At 33.0% G+C, this 21,438-nt stretch overlaps 2 protein-coding genes across 7 annotated transcripts in view; one reads left to right on the top strand and one right to left on the bottom strand.

The window, feature by feature from the left end:
• Window positions 1–1,468, top strand: part of slit2 (slit homolog 2 (Drosophila)) — a 90,657-nt gene extending 89,189 nt beyond the window's left edge. The window contains 1 exon segment of the mRNA XM_051116686.1: window positions 619–1,468. Coding sequence (XP_050972643.1) covers window positions 619–863 — 245 coding nt within the window. The 3' untranslated portion in view covers window positions 864–1,468.
• A 12,741-nt stretch (window positions 1,469–14,209) lies between these two features.
• The window catches only part of lrba (LPS responsive beige-like anchor protein), a 301,281-nt gene continuing 294,052 nt past the window's right edge, over window positions 14,210–21,438 (bottom strand). For 3 of the 6 annotated variants that reach the window (XM_051123328.1, XM_051123244.1, XM_051123532.1), the window contains exons 55-56: window positions 18,573–18,724; window positions 14,210–16,131 (exon numbers count right to left, since the gene is read on the bottom strand). In XM_051123328.1, the coding sequence (XP_050979285.1) occupies window positions 16,041–16,131; window positions 18,573–18,724 (243 nt within the window). In that variant the 3' untranslated portion in view covers window positions 14,210–16,040. The remainder of the gene's footprint in view (window positions 16,132–18,572; window positions 18,725–21,438) is intronic. The other 3 variants (XM_051123167.1, XM_051123474.1, XM_051123401.1) reach the window with 2 other exon arrangements.

Genomic DNA, 21,438 nt, shown 5'->3' with positions numbered 1-21,438 from the left:
TTTTGAAGCGAGACGCCAACAGAGGATGGACTTTTCCACTGAGGAAGCTTTATTATAGATTTATGGAGTTGTATTTTGGCCAGAAGCCACAGTTTCAAGTTAAAATGCCTAAATGATGGATTTGTTTCTTAGAAACATGCAGCTTTTTACTTCACAACATGATAATTGATGTATTGGGTTTGTATCAGTTACTTGTGGGTTACTGAAATGATTTTATCAGATGTTTGAACTCATAATCTGACGCCACCTGCAGAGGACCCAGTGGTGAACAAATGATGTAATGCTAAATTTCTCCAAGTCTGTTCCCATGAAGAAGCAAACTCATCTACATGTTGAACAGCCTGAGTAAACTTTAAGCAAATGTTAATTTTTGGGTGAACTACTCCTGTAAATTTCTTCCCTCCTTTAATCACTAATAAAACTTTAAGTTAAACCTACAGTATATTCTTGCAGCCCCCCTACAGCCATCTTCTCTGCTTCCTTTTTCTGCTTTCACTGTGTATTTTCATAGGAGTTACTTTACAATTTCACAGTAAAAGTATAATGAAAAAGATCAGGATTGATATGTTAAATATAATATAGTACATAGTGCTCACTCATTTTTTTCCCTCTCTGTAGAGATGGCGTGTCGGGGGGAACGGGTCCGAGATCACTATCAGACGCAGCAGGGCTACGCAGCGTGCCAAAGCACAGAGAAGGTCTCCCGTTTAGAGTGTCGGGGCAGCTGCGGGGACGCGACCTCCTGCTGCGCCCCTCTCCGCAGCAAACGTAGGAAATACACCTTCCAATGCACAGACGGATCCTCTTTTGTACAGGAGGTGGAAAAGGTCGTCAAGTGTGGCTGCACAAAATGTCCATCTTAAAAACGAAAAAGAAGAAATCCATCCTCACACCCCCTTCTTTTGAAGTCCCCTGTTTCGTTTTACCTTTTTGTCAGTGTTGGACTAATGTTTTTTCCTTCAAAGGAGATAATGGATTACTGTAAGATAAAGAACAAACCTATTTTTTATTATGAAGCGGAGAAAAAAAGACAAAAAATAGATTTTAGGGTTTTTTTTTTTTTTGCCATCATTTTAGGTACTGTGACACTTTTTGATTACTTTTTTTTTTTTTTTTTTTTTTTTTTTGGGCAAAATCACCTCAGACCAGAATGGAAAGCAAACACACCGTTGACACATTTCACTTTTTTTGTGTCTTTCTTTGTGCCATTCTTTTATGTGGTTTTCTGGACTGCCGTAACTCATTTCACCTGGACTTTGTGAAGGTGAGATAAAGTATCATTATGGAGACTACAAGCGGATTCGCTGAGAGCGGACGTCTCCCCTCCTACTTCCTTACAGTGTACCACACAAACACACACTATCACAGCTGCTCCTATCCATGCACACAAACAAAGTACCCACTAAGTGTACACACACGATTTCTTCCAGCATGCACGCACATACACTCACACACACACTCTTCCGATCCACATTATAAACCATGTGTATTTATTGTATCAAAAATACGGTCACATTACTTATACTCGGTATAGCCCTTCGTTTCCCTGGAGTTACAGTTGGAATTTCTTAATATATATTAATTTATATTCGTCCTTTTACCAATTTAAATCACTCATAGCTTACTGAGTAGATTAACTAACGTTGTGTCTCCTTCATTCGGTTGGTTTGACCAATGGGACTGTTGTATTTACCATTAAAAAAATAGAAAAAGAAGAAAAAAAAAAAAAAACTTAGTGGTGTTATAAATCTTCAAATGTGAAGTGAAAACATTGTATATTTTTGTCGAATCTCCTAAAAATTTGTATGGTGACACAGATGTGCTTTATATTAGAGTTTAAATGTATAGTTAAAATCTCCCCATGTATTCTGTATAGAGCACATGCCATAGTTTAAAAAAAAAAATAATAACAGTAGCGTCCATAGCTGTCAATAAACCTCTTTTTAAAATATCCTCCTTGCAAATCCTTTTTAATGATACAGATAGAAAGAAAAACTGTGACTTTTTTTCTAAACGATACTACTTTGTTACCACTCTGTTTCCCCCATGTTAACATGTTGCTGCTAAATTGGTATTGTAGACTTTGGATGATGATGCTGATGTTTATTGTAGAGGACGTTGCTCATTCATTGAGCAAATTGTTTTACTGATCAATGAATAAAGATGTCCCCTCCCTCTACAAGGTTGTTCCTCTCTATGTAACACTCACGTCTTCACACATGTGCAGCCAAAATCAGACGCACAACACTTATATTAGGGGTGTCTAATCCTCCTTCTGCGGAGTTAGAATATTATCAGGCTGCTACTACCAATATATATTTACTTGTACTACTTATATGCACATATGTAACACTTTCTGCAAAGAGGGAAAAAGTTATATATTTAAATAATGTAAATTAATAAAATAAATAAGTGGCACACCATCTCACACAACAACAAAAAAAAAAAGGTTGAGGGATTTTTAATCTTGCCAGCAGAGGGAGACATAGTACACTCATTATTTTGTTTTTCTTGATGCTGCCGGTGTTCTTTGGCACCCCATATACATTCATCAATACATCTCTAGCATCAAAACAAATCGTCTCTAAATAACAGCTAATGAAAGAATCTATTTAAAAAACAGGAGTGAGACATAATATAAAGTGCTGCTAATTTAAATTGTCTGAGGCGCAGTGATCTCTCATTTATAATTAGTGTTTGATAGTTCTTAATTTGTACTATTATTTACATGCAAATTTTCTTACTGCAATGCTAATAAGGCAAATGCTTTATTTTATTCCAAACACAGAATGGTGTGACAAATAACTAAAATAATTTTAAAAAATGTCTCCAAAAGAGGTCTTGTTCAGAACACCTTAAAGTGGAAAAAGTAAAGACTCTGTGATGCTGATTATTCTACAGATGTAACTACAACAATTCATGTACTCAACTATTTGTGTAGTGAATGTAAGGCTTAGGTTAACATTTTTAGGGTACAAAGATTGTTTCTTTTTTTGTGCAATCATTGGCACTAACATCAGAAACCTTTTTAAAACTCCAGACACAAAACTCACAACCAATAATCAAAATGCTCTTTTGTTCCCCCAAAATGTAGCACTTTTTTGACAACTGCTTGTAATTTTTCCAAAGTTTAACCTAAAAATCACCCCTGATCAAAAATGACATTACACCACAGTATGACCAATTTGAAAAGCAATTCACACATTACATCTGAGATGAATGTTTGCACTAACAATAAAAAGTTTTTGAACAGTAAGATTTTTAATGTCATTATTGTGAAATATTTTTACCATTTAAAAAACGTTCTATTTGAATATATTTTATATTGTAATTTATTCCTGTGATCAAAGTTACATTTTCAGCATCATTACTTCAGTGTCACAAATAGAAATTGTTCTAATTCACTGCTTTGCTATTCAAGAAACAAACAATTTTAACCTTTATTTAGCAAAGATGCTTTAAATTGATCAAAAGTGATGGTAAAGACATTTATAATGTTACAAAAGATTTCTATTTCAGATGAATGCTGTTCTTCTGAACTTTCTATTCATCGAAGAAACCTGAAAAAAAATTCTACTTAGCTGTTTTCAATAATAACAATAACAACAACAATAATAATAATAATAATAAATAATAGGCTAATAACAAATGTTTTGAGAACAGCAATCAGAATATTAGAATGATATCTAAAGGATCATGAGTAATGATGCTAAAAATACAGTATTGAAATCACAGGAATAAATTACATTTTAAAATATATTCAAATAGTAAAGAGTTATTTTAAATAGTACAAATATTTCAGAATGTGACTGTTTTGCTGTGCTTTGGATCAAATAAATACAGGCTTGGTGAGCAGAAGAGACTTCTTTAAAAAAAACGTTAAACATTTTAAAAAACTTTTGACTGGTAGTGTATTCCATTACATTGATCTATCAATCAAGTAAAACAATTGAATATCTGAACAACTGAATAGTAGTGAATATTTTTACAGAAAATGACAAACAATAGTTCTGATTCAAGATAACACGATACATTAACACCAACAGAGTTACCGCAGGCGTGAAAACTAGTTACCATTTTAGCACTCCCAGTTCCATCGTCCTGAAGTCAATGGGTTTTTAAAAACGCGTTTTTAGTTAAATGCCTGAAGTAAAGTTTGTGGTTAAAGAGGTGCTATTATGCTTTTTCACTTTTTGAATTTTAGTCAGTGTGTATCTTTGGGCATAAACAAGATCTACAAAGTTACTAATCTCAAAGTCCACTCCAAAGGGAGATTTTTCATTTTTAAAAAATCCCTTTTTAAGCACTACAACGAACGGCTCCTTTGGACTACAGCATTTTTTTTCCGCATGCAATGATGTCACAACGCGTTCCATTAGAATATCATTAAATTAAATCCTGCCTTCGGAAATTTGAATTGCTGGAGGGGGGTGTAGGGACCAGGTGGGGAATAAGCCTAACTTTAGCGATGCAGCACAGAAAGCCGCTTCAACAAGCCGTAGCACGGTGGGTTTAAACACAAGCATTGACTAGAGTGGCCACTTCAGAGCAGTAACGCGCTGCAAACGTGTGCAGTACAGGGGGTCGAAGCACATGCCGAAGCCGCGATCTACTCCGGTTGCCGCGTCGGAGCCGTAATGTGCCGCAGACGTGTGCAGTGTGTGGTAAGGCATTTATTCATCAAACAGTGTAGATAACGTTAGCTTCACTTATAATGCAAGTGTTTTTTAAAATGCATAAACTTGCACTAGAATAGGCTAGTCTAATCAGTGATGATGTTCTTTGATAATGTTAGCCTGCTTTTAGTCTTATGCTGGAGCTGGTTTCGGCAGTGGAACTAAGTATGTAAATAAATAAACATGCACGGTCTTGCAGGACAATGATAGGACCCAACACTACTGTAGCGTATCATTTACACACCCTCCATGCATCCTAGGTGTATATGACTTCCTTCTTTCAGACGAATGCAATCAGAGTTATATTAAAATTTATCCTGGCACTCCCAAGCTTTAGAACAGCATAGACGGGTGTTTCTCTTCATCAGTCCAAAACAAGTCCAATAACATGCATCCATCCATAATAAAAAGTGCCTCACATGGCTCCGGGGGGTCAATAAAGGCCTCCTGTAGGATTTTTATACAATTTTTATAAGAAAAATATCCATATTTAAAACGTAAGAATCACTTTAATCTAACTTGCGCTAACAGTTGTACACGGAACTTGCTTCTTTGACAAGAGGCGTGGTAGTACTGAAACACTGTCTAAGCTGTTCACCAATCGCAACGCAGTGGGACAGCTAACCAATCACAACACATTTCATTTTTCAAAAGGCAGGCCTTCATTAAACCCAAAACTAATCGAGCCATTTGTGCCAGGCTGGGAGAAATGTATTGTAATAATGTAAATTATGTTAAAAATAATGCATTTTTTTGAAACCACCAAGCATGAAAGCATGTTCTAGTATACCCCCAAAACAAAATCAAGATAGGACCCCTTTAACACAAGCTCAGGATATCTTCATGGTTTATTCTACAACATGAAATGCATCAATAATACCCCCTTATGATTTTTTTTAAGCTTTTACTTGTCTTGAAAAAAGTGGTTGATACAAGTGGCTAAATAGGAATCCAGAGGTTGCCAGGGACATTAAACGTCATCATACTGAACTGAAAAAAAAAATAAAAATAAAAAAAAATAAATCATCTACTCAATAGTCTGCTTTTACCACCTTGTTGTGTTATAATCATGCTCTTGCAAAGTATTCTAATTCAAAATTTTAGGTAAAATGTTTTTTTAAATAAAGACTGAGAGATGTCAAAAGCAGTGACGGTGGGGTAGTTTGTTTATAATGCAGCCTATGTTCAGCTTTTTTACTTCTGGTGATTGCATATAGGCTTTAATATTCATAAGTGTTGTGTTCATTTTAAAGGATTATCAAGATAAACAAAACATTTAAGAATCATAAACATTTGAGCTTAAATTCTGTAAAAATCCAAAAGCCAGTGGAAAAATTCCCTACTGGGGGTTTGTTGAGGGGACTGAGGTAATGCTACATTCTGGGTTGGCCTACAAAAATACATCAATAACTGCAACTCTATTTTCAATGGGACCAGTTAGCTATATTAACCAGTTGGACTATATTATCTATGAATGTAATATTTTTCTATGTAATATGTAATATATAATCATCCTTTTTTGATTTTGTTATGAAACCTGACAAAATCCACAAGACATGCTTTGGAATTAGGCTATAAAAATCCAGTTATCAATCTTTTTCAATTATAAATGTCCTCCTTTTTTTTTTCCCAATAAGCCAGTACATTCTTAAAAATGCTAGGTTCAGCTTTTTGTTCATTTTCTTAGGTTATTTTTTCATTATTTTTTATCCATGTGCTTGGTTTTTGTGCAACTCAGCTGCTGACATATCTATCCACCGCTGGGTCAATGTAACCAGTTAAAACTAGATCATTTTTCACCAGTCATTATTATGTTCTGAGAGAAAACATCTTGAATTAAATTAAAGCTTATACATTGTTTTCCTATCAAATCATTACAGTAGAAACATCTGTAGTCTTGCATATAGTCCCAATATACTGTTTTACACTGTAATCTCATTATACTGTTTTTGTTCACATGTACGTTGCAGCGGTTTCTTTGGAGTGCTAGAATCTACAAACACAGCATACACTCAGATCTACACACAGAGCAAACATTAATATTTGTCTGTAGTATCCTCTCTAGTGTTTTCATAGTGATGTATTGATGTATACAAAAAAAAAAAAAGTCTATCACCTCTTTTATACAATAATATTTAATAATTGTATGAACAACAACGGAATTAAACTATTGATCTCTTGTGTGGGTGATCTAAATTATTGTTCCTGTGATATTTGATGAGTTATCTGAACCAATAATTCTGCAAGTGCAAGGTTTCTGATATGAATACACAAAGGATCATTGTGAACAGGAATGCCTATGTTACAAGTGAAGATAGTTTTTGTACAGTTTAAATACAACATCAAGATTCTAAAATTTACTGCCAAAGTGATTTTAAAAACATAAGTAAACTTCACAACATACTGTATGTACAAGCAGACACTGAATAACTTAGTGACTAGTACATAATTTAGAAATATTAGACAACTTCACTGATCAGTTGTCAGTTGTTTGTGAACAACCTTCAAATTAGGCCTGTAATGATAATAACTTTTTGTTGTGCGATATATTGCCACAGAAATAATTACAAGCAGCGATAATTTCTGTTTCTGTTTTATGCCACTGAATTTGAACAGTTCATCTGCAAAAACGTTTTTAACAATTTTCAAAAATCATGTTTTTTATCGTGCGTTGCAAATAATCTCAATCAAACTGCATTCGGGTTATTTTGATATAAAGTAAAAATAACTAAAAAATACAGTTAACTAACACAATAAAAACATGAAAACATTATAAGTATGATTTTCAAATATGTCTGTTTTTGCAAACTTTTCATACACTGACCAAAATTATAAACGCAACACTTGTTTTTGCCCAAAAGGCCTACACACTTTTGAATGACAACAAACTTTCAATTCTTAAGAATATTTTGATCATGGAAATTATCAAAATATTAGACACCAATTTTACATTTATACTAGCACCTCACGACTACACCACATTATGTACAAAAAGCTGCAAAAGTCACAGGCACGAGAGGAATGCGAAAAACATGGTGACATAAATTTTTATGTAAATATTTAAGGGCCAATACATTGTCACCAAAAATGATTGAGGTCATGTACATATATTGATAAGTCAATATATTTATTATTGCGACTACTTCAAATTCTGAATCTCTATGATACTGGGGAATGGGGAAAAAATAGTCTATAATAAAAAAAAAAAAGTTAGCATATTATAATAATTTTAGGTGTCGGGTCTGTTTTCAGAGGAAATTTACATAATCTTTGGATGGTTACTTTTTTTGTGCATAAATAGAAAGAGGACAACTGCTACATGCCATGTGTGGGTGGAACATTTGTAACTTGTTCTAACAACATCTGCTTAGAATTTAAACTTGTCATTGAGCAATTCGGCTCTCATTTTCTCATAGCTAGTACAAAATAAACGCAATTTACCTCACTGACCATAGCAAAATTAGAAAACAACAACAAAAGAAGCTCAATAGGCTATCTGAATCTCTGTGCTCTGCTGCCTTGCTTAAGTCATTGTCTGAAAACTACATCTAAGAATTAGTCTGACCAACTAAAGTCAGTGCAATAAATAAGCTCATGGTTGTCTTAGGTAAGCTCATGGTTGCATTGTATGAAAGTACAACAAAATGGCTGACAGCGGGAGCTCGTCACAGTTTGCCTTTGCTGAAAACAGCCATATTGGCGTAATAAAATGCTGCCAAATCGATTTTAATTAACAAATTTAGCGATTACAGTGCAAATAATAAAAACAACAACAAACAAACAAAAAAAACAAACAAACAAACAAACAAAAAAACACAAGGCTTGGACCACAATAACTGGGAAAGTTTTTAGTGTAAATCTGTCAGTCTCACGATTCACGAATCATCAAAAACGTTCAGAAATGGTTCAAAAACATGGCACAAGAAACAAGGAAGGAAAAAAACCCAGCAACAGTAGGAGGATCAACTCTAGTGGAAATTTTCACTGAAATACATGGTGACCAATCACTGATTTTTGGGAAATCCACAGAGGGAGTGAGAGTGCAGGATGTTATCCACAACAAAGCAAGATGCACTGCCTCAAACAGCTGTCACATCAGCTCCGCTTGGACAATCTAACGTTTTTGCTGGGGTTTCTGTTAAGTGTTCAGTAGCTCAGAAAGTGATTGATTTATTGCATCCTTTTAGGTACTATTCCACTGATTTGGACTAAGTACCATGCCTTATCTTTCAGTAGAAAGGGAGATAACGTTACCATTAGTCACTCAGAATAAAGATATGCCTGTGACATACCAGCAAACAACACAAAGTGAAGGTAAAGCACATGTTTACAATCTTACAACCATGAGTCATAACTCACCAATAACTTGCCAACTTTATTAATCTTACTTTAAAATTCATCTGTAATAGATCACATTACTTTTTTTGGACAGTGGTCAAGCGGATGTATGTTGCTTTGCACAGTCTTTCTACATCTATAACACTACACAACAGACAACTCAACAGCTGGCATATCAGACAACACATGCAGTATGGATGAATGAGCTGTGTTCTAAGCAAAATAATAATGCAAATTAACAAACAAGCAAAGATGACACTAGAGTACATAAAAGGTTTGCACTTAGGTCACGGTTTGGTCAGTTACCTGGATGCGCGGCCATATTGGAGATACTCAGATGTAAACAACAGCATGGATTGCACGGTGAATGTTTTACCTAATACGTTGTTCTGCTAATTCAAGCTGTACAAACAACAGAAAAAAAAAATGTGGAAGCTGCTAAATCATATAGAGAAGGATGTACTAAGCAGGAAATGGCACGATATTTTGACAAAGCAAAAATAGGTGGTAAAGAGGCAGTATTAATTAAGTTATTTCACCTACCTGTCTGGAAATGACAAACAACAAACTCGAATGTTGTCAAGATTCTTGCATAGGAAATCCTGGTTCAGTTTGGCCAAACGCCTTTTGTTCCTTAGACAGCTTTTGCACTCTTCTCCTTCATTTGTTATAAGTTTTTTCTCCTGATTAGTACAACCCAAAATTACAATTATTGACCATGTTCAGCAGCAATAATCAGCTAATCAGCTGCGAGTTCCCTTTGGTTCAGTGGCATTGTTTACATTATGTACCGCCAATATAACGATTGATAGTCGCCAACAAACTCCAGACAAACAATGAAACTAAAAACTCTTCTGTTACTATACCTATCATTACAATAACAGCATATCGTGGTACTGTAAAACAGAAAAGCGATATTACTCACCTGTCAAGCAGAAACAAAGCCCGACGTTCGTTTTCAGGCCTTACGGTTCTCTCCAGCGCTGCATAGATTTCCCAGTATTAACGCGGGTCCTAGTTCTTGCCTAATGGTAACCTGCCTCTTTCCTGTAGTTAAATCCCTCAGAAGTTTTCTCATTGGTAATGTCATCCATCTCAGCATCTCTTTCAAATCTCCCGATTGAGGACCTCTCTTCCCTTAGCAGCGTGAACATAAACGGCATCCATTGCTGATTGGCTACAAGTGTGTTGTGGTGCTCGGTCTGAGCTCAGTCTTTTTGTCCCCGTTTATGCACGAACACCATTTTCATCACTCACACAGAACAGTAAGCTAGCAAATTTTCACGAAATTGTTTGTTTTTGGTGTTGATTTCGTTTTGCTTATAGTGAGTTAGATGCATGAACTCTCACTCACTCACTCACTCACTCACTCACTGTGCGACATTTAGCATATTTTCGTAGGAAAAAACCCCGTTTATGTTATTATGTATCTTTTTTCGTACTGATGGTAATAATCTTGTTGTAATCTGCCCCGGTTATTCATGGCACATAGACAGTCGTAGCCCAAGCAAGTTAAAAACGAAGACAAGTTACATGCTATTTGATTCTGCTATGGTGAGTGGCGCCCTCTATTTGTCGCAAACAGACGTTACACGAGTCTTCTGGTCGTCACAAGCGCGACCATTCACTGTCACATTATTTTACGGTATGCCTGTCAGTTAATGTCAGTCTCTTAATAATCAGTTTTTCTGCTATGAATGTATTCGTACATATTTGTTTAGACAGTCTATCACTAAGTACAAAAAGCTACATTGTAATGTTGTTGGTTTACATCATCAAAATTGTAAATTGTAAATTATTATTAAAAACTAAGAATATATATTACATTCATGTTCCCACCAGTGTCAAAATCAAACTTATACCCTTGTGATAGCTACAGATGATTTAACACGTTCAGATTTCTAAGCGCTGAGTCTGAATCATTTTGTCTTGTGAAAGAGATGCATATACATAATGTTTTTGCTCTCTAATTCAATAATGCAGTGATTCCCGGCCTCTTTTTTTCATGAGCTTCATAACACTGCACATTTTGAGTATCTCTTTGTCTGACTCTCCCTATTTGAATACTATTTGAGCTAATAAGTGAATCAGCTGTATTTGGTTATTTGTCATCCTAGCTGAGCTGTAGCGGACGCATAAAATACTGCATGTGATTTCTTGCTGCCTGGACCTGTATTTCTGCCAGTTTTGTAGAATTTCAAGTAGGATTATCATTAAAACTAAATGGTATGACTTGCTATGCTACTGATTTCCATATCTTTGAACATAGGCCTATCATTGGCCCGTACAGTCCACATCAGTCCAGTCCGTGGAAGATTTATTTTTTGTATTCTGTCTACTATATTTCCAGCTTTACGTAGTCTTTGGATGCTGCATCACATCTTGCTGGATTTGAATCCTGAGTTTAAAGTGTTTAAATCAAGACAACAACAAAACAATCATTCAGTTTATTGCATTTCATTGAATATCATTTAATGCAGGCTATTTTGATCTCTTTAGTAATTTATTTTCCTTATTCCTTTGAGGAAATGTGTATTTAATTTCTATCTACTCATAAATATGGTTTATAGCAGGTGTTAACAGTGATTAACAACCATTAGGGACTACTGAAGGGCGAGGTCGGGTGGGGTTGCTATAAACCATTAAAGCTAATTTGGTTAGAGAGAATAACCACCCCGTCCTTCTGTTGTGAATCACCGTGTCACACGCCCCCCACCACCCCACACAACACACTACACCACACCGGTCATTTACGACTCTGCACACCTACACAGCCCTTCAGAGCCCGGCAGGGGGGTAACTATACCGACTTAACGTGCTTTTTACACAACACAAGGGGCCTGCACGTGAAGCTGGGTGCACCACAGAGTTACTACAGAGAAACGTTTCAGTAATCCTGTAAAGAGAACAGGTACATCACCCGCCGAACTTAAACTCTCAAGGGTAATTTAGAACGCTTCTTTCTAGATCGCTTCATGACGTCATATTAAGTCGTCTCGGAAAGCCGATTTGTTTTTTTAATTAATGTGTAATTTACTTAAATACGTAATACGCAATTTAAAGAACTCACTTGTCACTGGTGACATATTTGACCATAAAAATACCGAGATAAATTTTAAGAACACTTGCACACATAGTGTTATAAGGGGGATCCTATGTAGCTATAGGAATATATGGGCCATTCTACAGAATTGGTGCAAACTGCTGTCCCACAATCAAACATATTTAAAAACATTTAAGTATTCAAATCTTAAATGTTTACTAAGATCCTTTAATTATTTATTGAAACCCACAATAATATTTAAAATATCAGTAAGCTTAATATATATAAAATCATAGTTTAGTGGACACTTGCAATTTGGAGGTGGCTGTCCCGAACCCTAACCCCTAAATTTCAACTTATGAAAATGATATTGAAATCATTTTTGCATTTTATTCCATTGTTGTTTTTAAAACATAGTTTAGATTTTTTTTAAAACATCAAGTTAAAAATATATATAGCTTTGTAAATGATTAAACTTTATGTAAAAATAAATAAATAAATAAATAAATCATATGAAATTTTCAAATTCATGCCACTACTGAAACAGTGTATGTTTTAGTCCATTGGCTGAGACTGATTTTAAGTACATTAATGATCAGGAAATATTTATATGTCACTCTCTCTCATAGCTATATGGTGAGTAGATAGGCTCAGTCGTTTTGAGGTGAATGTGTTCAAAAGTATGAAAAATCTGTGTGAAACTTTACAGAAGGTCAATATCGAACACCATTAAACGCACTTTTTTGGGGGAGTTATTCCATAACTTTTAATCTTTATATACTGTTCAGAACTGTGCTAGCTAACCATGTGCTGATTAACATCTTTGAGCTAGGTTCAAAAGTATCTAAAATTGTCACTAACGAAACAGTCACGACCAAAACATGTTTCGGTAGTGTCAAAAGGGAACCCGTAATCATTTATTTGGGGGAAATAAACCAAATTTGAGTACAGTTCTGCACATTTTTAGTATTTTAATATATTTTAGTATGTGGGTTAAAATTCTAAAATGTGATGTGTTCGCTACCAAAACGTTACTGTCACTACCGAAAATGTGCAGTCACAAACGAAAAATGGGATGTTGTGTTGAATTATATTGCTGAATTATCAGCTAATTTGTTATGGTCGTGTTTGGTTCAATGTGTATTCAGACTAATGAATTCTTAAATTTGAAATCAGTATGATCAGCTTTTTGTCTTTTACAAAGAAAAATTGGATTTAAAATACAACAAATCTCAGAAATTACACTTGAAATATTGTTAAAATTGTAATTGTTATTGATTTACCTCTGAAAACTTTGTAATAAAATAGAAAATATATATTTACAAGGAAAGATGTAAGCAAACTGTTTACTTACATCTTTGTAAGCAAACTGTTACTGTTTGAGTAGAGACAAATTTGGGGAGAAGACAAATATTCCAAAACCTTCTGAAAACACCTTATGAAAATTAACTGCACAGTTACTAGAAATGTGTACCCTGGATATTATACAATTTGTATACATAAAAAAAATTGTGGAAATAGACTTTTTTTTTTCCAAAAAAACATTTTCAACTCAGACTTTGAGCCAATTCTGTAGAAAATCCCATATATAGTGGTGGGTTCTCAGGAGTTTTTTTTTATTAAAAGTAATAAATGACTTTTGTGTCACAATAAAATTGTGTGTGTGTTTTAATGTTTTACTTAACTCTTTACTCTTTAAACTTACAATGAACTATATAATGTTTACAATTATGATCTAAACAAAGGATAATATAAACAATTTCGGTAATTATCATTTGAATGTGACTTACATTTTTCGAAAATGTCCTTAATATGTGGTCTTACTGCACCACAGCTATTTGAATTTTTTCCCCCTTCAAATTATTGGATGGCTGGCGTGCTACAAATAATGAATAGACTTGAAAAAATGAAATATTTAACGGTAAAAGACTGTTAAATGGTTAACGGTAAGTTCCCCTACTATATACGGAGAAAAACTGTATTGGACATTGACTGTAATTTTACGGTAGCATACAGTTTTCAGAAGAGAAAAAGAATGCAAAATTTACACTGAATAACAGTAAATTGACATTCCCAGAATTTCCTGCGTTACATTTTTTTTATTTGATGTTTTTTTGTTGTTGTTGAAATAACTGTTTCTCAGTTTTCTACATCAGGGTTGTATGTTACATCTAATGTTGTTAAATTAATGTTTATTGCATTATTTCAGTTCCATGATGGTATTTACTGTTTGTGTGAATGACACTGTGCACCTTCTATATATGTTAATATTTAAAAGCTGCTTGTGATGGGCTTTGGTTCATCATGTGATTTTCTCATCGCTACCTGCATTTGGAGGTTATCAGTGTATTACAAAGGTCCAAAACAAATTTCAGTACTTCAGTAGGTTGGTACATTAACATTATATCAGTTAATAAAATTACGGTATTTAAATGTCAGTTAAAACCGTAAAACATTGCTACCGTATTTTGTACGATAAAATTCTGGCAACCACAGCTGCTGTTTTTTAGCATAAATTTTACAGATTTTATTTTTACATAAACAGCTTTGGAGCCCACATTAACCTGTAACTTTTAAGGGGGCCATAAAAATGTTGTTGCATATGGGCCCACTGCCTAGATCTGCATGTCTTTACAAAATACAAATAATCTGAAACCTTTTTTATTGGTACAAAATGCCATTTTATTGAACGTCATGTGACGCTCGTTCCAAACTGATTGCCATTTTGCTGAGATATGATATAACAGTAAAGATAGCAACAACTATTAAAAACAAAACAAAACCAAACATAAGGAATCAGACAGCATTTGTCAATATCAGAATCACACCATAGTTGACTTAAACCAAGAAATAAACTTTCTTTGTAATTTGACAGACCCCTGCTTGCCCTGAGTGTAATCTATGGGGTTATATTTCAGGCTGGTTGTTTTATGAATAATATATAATGAAATGTTGTATTTTTTTCTTCCAAGTTCAGTTTTGATCTCAGATGCTAGTATAACATAATATTACGCTCTTCCCACATTCATGTCTGCATACACTAAGGGTAAAAGCACAATGGTGAAATTTCAAAAAGTCTATTTGATGACACTTCAAATGGATATTAATATTGTTTTCCTCTTGTTATCACTTCCATCTCTTCAAAGAAAAGAAACATTTTTTTTTAGTTCTGGAACTCACAATAAACAAAAAGATAGATACAAACACACCCCAAATCACTTCTTACCAACCATGAAAATAATTAATATAATTTCTAAATTACTCTCCTTTCATATGCAGAATCCGCCCCTTCAGTTTATAAAGTGACATCATTACATGATCACATAAGAGGTCCATTCACGTTTAACAATCACTGACAAAAAACCTTCAGAAATGCTCTCATTTGAAAAGAAGCCACTTTTCCATTCATAAAGTGGACGCCTTGATATGTCTGCAGACAGCTATCTATTTCATCTATGGATATAGTATATAACTTGAATAATTTCAAAGCAGAGCAATTTATTTCTCCCAAAAAATGAGGCAGCCTTCCTTGTGAATGTGCTATTAAACTACAAAACATGACATTTAGAGGCATCCTGTCAAAATCACAGCAAATGAGGGAAAAAACAAAACAAAACAAAAAACCTCACCCACCCTAAGTTACACAAAAAGTCATCTATCCATAGACACTATAGGTAAATATAGTTGTTTAGCTATTGACCACTCGGACCAGTCTTTTTCACAAGAGCAAAGGTGAAAATAGACTTTGACAGCTAAAAATAGATTTTTTTTTTCTTTCAAACATCAGGTATATAATCCCTCCCCTAGGATTTATATAGTAAGAAAATCCATAAGATCTACAAAATATAGCAATGCCATCTTTAAAAAATAGTTTTGCTTTTTTAAATATTTAGAATACATTCATGACTATTGGTAGTGCCTTTATGAACGGTGACAGGGTGGCTTTGCTGTGGTTGCTGTGTTCCCTCCGTGTCATCACTGGGTCAGTATCTAGTTTGGTATTCGTGGTGCCATCTGTTGAAGTCATTGTAGAACAGAACAATGCTACCAGATGCCATACCAGTGATGATGCATCTGCACAACAGCGACAGAGAGAAGAGAGGGAGAAAAAGACATGTCCGATAAATTTTAGACAGATATTTTGACTGCAGAGTTCACTTATGGGAGAGAAAAGATAGCTGTAACATTTTGGTTTCTGCCTATTCCAGATTATATATACACTGCAGTTCAAAAGTTTGAGATCAGCAAGATCAGTCTCTTATGCTCATCAAGGCTGTATTTATTTGATCAAAAATACAGAAAAAAAATGTAATATTGTGAAATGTTATTGCAATTTCTAATAATGGTTTCCTATTTTAATATACTTTCAAATATAATTTATTTCTGTGACGCAGCACTGAATTTTCATTGAGATCAAGAGTAATGATGCTGAAAATTCAGATTTTGCATCACAGGAATAAATCATATTTTAAAATAGATATTTTAAATAGATATTTAAAATGTTTTTTTTTTTAAACTGCAATAATATTTTACAAAATTACCTTTTACTGTATTTTTGATCAAATAAATGCAGCCTTGATGAGTATAAGAAACTTATTTAAAAACATTAAAAATCTTACTGATCCCAAACTGCACAGCACTGTATTTAGACCTTTGTCTTTTTGTCTCAAACATCTTTGACATGTCAGCAATAATTACTCATGCCAGTTATACAACATAATCAAGTTTGATATGAAAACTAGAAACTAGAAGTAAATAAAAAGGCTTTTAAATGTATCTTATGTGTTATGTTATCCTCAAACAATAAACACAACCTCACACTACAGTACAGACAGATACAAAAACAACAGTCCAGACAGATATGTATGTACTTTTTTATTTTATTTTATTTTATTTAGATTTTTTTAAATATTTGATTTTATCACAGATTGATTTTTAAATATATATTAAAATACAAAAGCTGTTCTTTTAAATTGTAATAATATTCACAATTTTACTGTTTTTACTATATTTAGTATATGATGCACCTTTGGTGAGCATGAGAGGTTTTTTTCAAAAACAATATATTTTTTAAATATTATGGAGTCTGTCTCCAGACTTTTGAAGAGTAGTGTACACTACTAGTCAAAAGTTTTTGAACAGTAAGATTTTTAATGAGTCTTTTGCTCAGCAAACCTGCATTTATTTGATTCAAAATACACCAAAAGCAGTAATATTGTGAAATATTTTTACTATTTAAAACAACTGTCTTCTATTTGAATATATTTTAAAATGTAATTTATTCCTGTGATCAAAGCTACACTTTCAGCATCATTACTCCAGTGTTCAGTGTCACAAAATCTTTCAGAAATCATTCTAATATGCTGATTTGCTGTTCAAGAAACATTTATTATTATTATTATTATTATCATCAATATTTAAAATGATTGAGTACATTTTTTCAGGATTCTTTGATTAATAGAAAGATTCAAAGATCAGCATTTATATGAAATAATACACTATAATACACAGTATACCCAGTATACACTATACCACTCAAAAGCTTGGAGTCTGTATTTTTTTATTTATTTTTTTTGACAGAAATTATAGAAATTAATACTTTTATTTAGCAAGGATGCTTTAAAAATGATCAAAAGCGGTTATATTGTAAAATATATTTACTATTTAAAATAACTGCTTTCTATTTGAATATATTTTAAAATGCAGTTTATTCCTGCGATCATTGTTGAATTTTTCAGCATCATTACTCATGTTTTCAGTTTAACATGATTCTATAGAAATCATTCTAATATGCTGATTTGCCATTCAAGAAACATTTTTTATTATTAGTATCAATATTTAAAACAGTTGAGTACTTTTTTTCAGGATTCTTTGAAGAATAGAAAGACCCAAAGATCAGCATTTATCTGAAATAAAAAGTTTTTGTAACCTTATACACTATACCATTCAAAATCTTGGAGTCAGTATAATTTTTTGTTTTAGAAAAAAAAATTATAGAAATGAATACTTTTATTTAGCAAGAATGCTTTAAATTGACCAAAGTGATGATAAAGACATGTATAATGTTACAAAATATTTCTATTTCAGATAAATGCTGTTCTTCTGAACTTTCTATTCATCAAAGAAACCTGAAAAAAAAAACTCAGCTGTTTTAATGTTTTCTGAAGGATCATGTGACTGGAGTAATGATGCTAAAAATTTTAAAAAATTTTAAATATTTTAAAGATAATGTTTTAAAATGAATTTTATTTACTCTAAATAATAATCATGACCAAAACACTTCCAAATCCAAACAATTCTATTTTGAATGAATCTGCGTAAAACGTTTAATTTATTTATTTATGTCGATTATCTGTGGCCGTTACTAAAATAATGTGAGTTAATTTGCTACTGCACTGAATTGTGTATTTACAAAGTGTTACAATTATCCCAGCTTGAATGGAAATACTGTCATTCTTTTTATAATTAGTCTAAAAAAAGGAACAGGAAATTATTGGTGTCTTAATGTATGTTACCTTTGGTCATGTGACATAGCCATAGAGCGTATTCCAGCATCACATCCGGGATAAGTGAAGAGCTGTTTGAGATCATGAATCTGCCACACGCTGAGAACTCCTGCATCTCCTCCAGACAGCAGATACTGTCCATCTTTACTTAGCAACATCGCCTGCAGCAAAAAAACATTTTAGACAAAGTTTAGATTCAGTCATACAAGATTTTGGTTTCACAGTATATATACAGTAAGTCTATCAGTCATCGCTTCATTTAAAGTCTTGTCATTAAAAGCAGTTAACTACTCAAGGACCCCTGACCTTTTAGCGGCCTTTCATGTTTCTTGATGATAAATAACACTGATAAGCATTTGATGGGTGTTTAAATGTGTTTTTTTTCTCGGCTCAGTGAATAAGCTCTTTGTAGCGGGTGATGAACGTCTGGAGCGTCCGGCTGACCGGTGATTACAGAGGTTTACTGACACCCCTGTGGACCTTAGAGTGAGCGTGCCCTGCCAGTGGCTGCCTCATCCAATCAAAAGCCGCACAAGCCCCTTTCTTTCCCAGCATGCACGGGGCCGACCTGGCGAACAGTTTGTTTCTTAAACCGCTGTAGCGGTGGTATCCTGCGGCGAAGGGCAGACAGAGTATGAGATTTATTCTGTTCATATGGTTTTCCTGTGCGCACATGGGCTGTGTAACACTTTAGAGGTCCCACGAGAAACACAGATAATACAGAACAGCAAACATACTGGGCTCTTTCACTGACTACACACACACTTCTATGGGAGAAGATGTTGTAATGACAGTGTGTTAACAAAGTGGCTATTAAGCGTAATTAATTAGACTAAATATATAAGCTTGACAAATTGCATTAACTGGTAATTTTACTTTAGAGAGTTTTGATGTATTATTTATAATTCAGGTCCTAAAACAGGTGATGCTTACAGCATATACTAGAATTGAGTGGCTTCCTGTAGGAGACTGGGGCTAGTTGTCACAAGGCTATATTTCACAACCCATTAGGTTATGACTTAAAAGTCCATTTACAAAAATGCTTTCAAACCCTTTTAAATGCAGTTTAACTTTGTTCTTTAGTAAGTTTCATTAATGTGAGATTGGAGTATCATGTGTTACATAGTTACATTAATTTTATAATTTATATTTTGATTAATAACAATAAATAAAGTATTATTATTATCATTATTATGACTACTACTGCATGTTACCTTTTCAGTGGGGTTTCTTGAACAGTGTTGTTTCATAGTAATTTTATAGTTTTTTCTGTAAAACTATTAATTAACCTGTAATAAGTTAAATACAAAAATGTTGTATAAAGTTGTTTTTTTTATTTTCTATAATTTCACATTTAAAAAAAAAAGTAAAAAAAAAAAAAAAAAATACTGCATGCTACTTTTTCATTACGGTTTCATGAACAGTTTTGTTTCATAATGATTTTATTGTGTATTATTTGCTGTAAAACTATTACATGCGTTGTATTAATGTAATTATAAATATGTTGCAGAATGTTTTTATTTTATATAATTTCAAATTGTTTTTTAAATAAAAAAAAATTATTATTTTTCTTATCTATTATTTTGTATAATTTTACATTAAAAAAGTTTAATAAATAAATTATTTTTCTTTTTCTTTTTTACTGCATGTTACCTTTGTATTACGATTTCATGAAGTTTTGTTTCATTATGATTTTGTTGTTTCTTATTTGCTGTAAAACTATTACATAGGATGTAATAATTTAAATATAAATATGTTGTAGAATGTTTTTATTTTATATAATTTCACATTTTTAAAAAAATGAAAAAAAAAAAAATAATTTTGTATAATTTTACATTTAAAATAATAAATAAAGTATTTTTCTTTTTCTACTTTACTGCATGTTAGCATTTTATTACCGTTTCATAAACAGTTTTGTTTTATAATGATTTTATTGTTTATAATTTGCTGTAAAACTATTACATTGGCTGTAATAAACACCTCATTATTATTATTATTATTATTTAAGTTGTTTTTTTAAACTTGTAGTTTTACTGAGTAATACGTATTTATGTGTGTGAGTGTGTGTTAACTTTTTTAACATTATGTCCAAAGAGCGTAGAATAAACAAATCAGCAACAACCATAACAGCAAAATAAACAAAATAAAAAGAATTAACAAACAAAAAAAGTGGGCTAACACAAGTTTAAAAAAAAAATGTTTTAAAAATTGTTACGGGAGAAATTCAAGTACCTTATGCAGACTTGAGGAAATCCAAAAACTGACGTTGGGCTAAAAAGTAATACCCGCCATTTGTATAACATAAAGCTTTTTATTCAGCCAAGTTTTGAAGTAAGAAGAGCCTTAAGACTTGTTCAAGATTATAATAATAATAATGATGATATTGCAAAAATCATGCTTAGCAATAGAGACTGTTATTAATTGTTTGGGAATAGCCCCCCAAAACCTGAGAAACTATCCTGGTTTAGTCCCCTGTATAACTGGGGAAAAATAAAATAAAATAAAAAATAATAAAATAAAATAAAATAAATAAATACATACAAATACAAATACAAATACAAATAAAATAATAAAGACTAAGCAATTAAAACACAATGTTCTAAACTTGGCCATGGTAAAATCCCAACAAATCCCGTCATACTTCTACTATAAGTTAAAAAATAAATGATTAAATCTTACACACACACTCATCTCATTCCCCACTACCACAGTCATGAGTGAAATGCACAGTATCAATCACAGAGACTGTTCTGCTAGATCGCTGTCCAGCAGACTTCAGGCTGTTACAGCAGCTGGGATCTGAGTGCATTTGCGTGCATGTGATTACTTTTGATTTGTTTTGGATATATCTGAGATGTGTGTAATTTGGGTTCAG

This window comes from Labeo rohita, chromosome 1, assembly GCF_022985175.1.
Source record: "Labeo rohita strain BAU-BD-2019 chromosome 1, IGBB_LRoh.1.0, whole genome shotgun sequence".
NCBI classification, from domain to species: Eukaryota; Metazoa; Chordata; class Actinopteri; order Cypriniformes; family Cyprinidae; genus Labeo; species Labeo rohita.
Note: the sequence above shows the minus strand (reverse complement) of the source record. Positions and strands in the feature narration are given on the sequence as shown.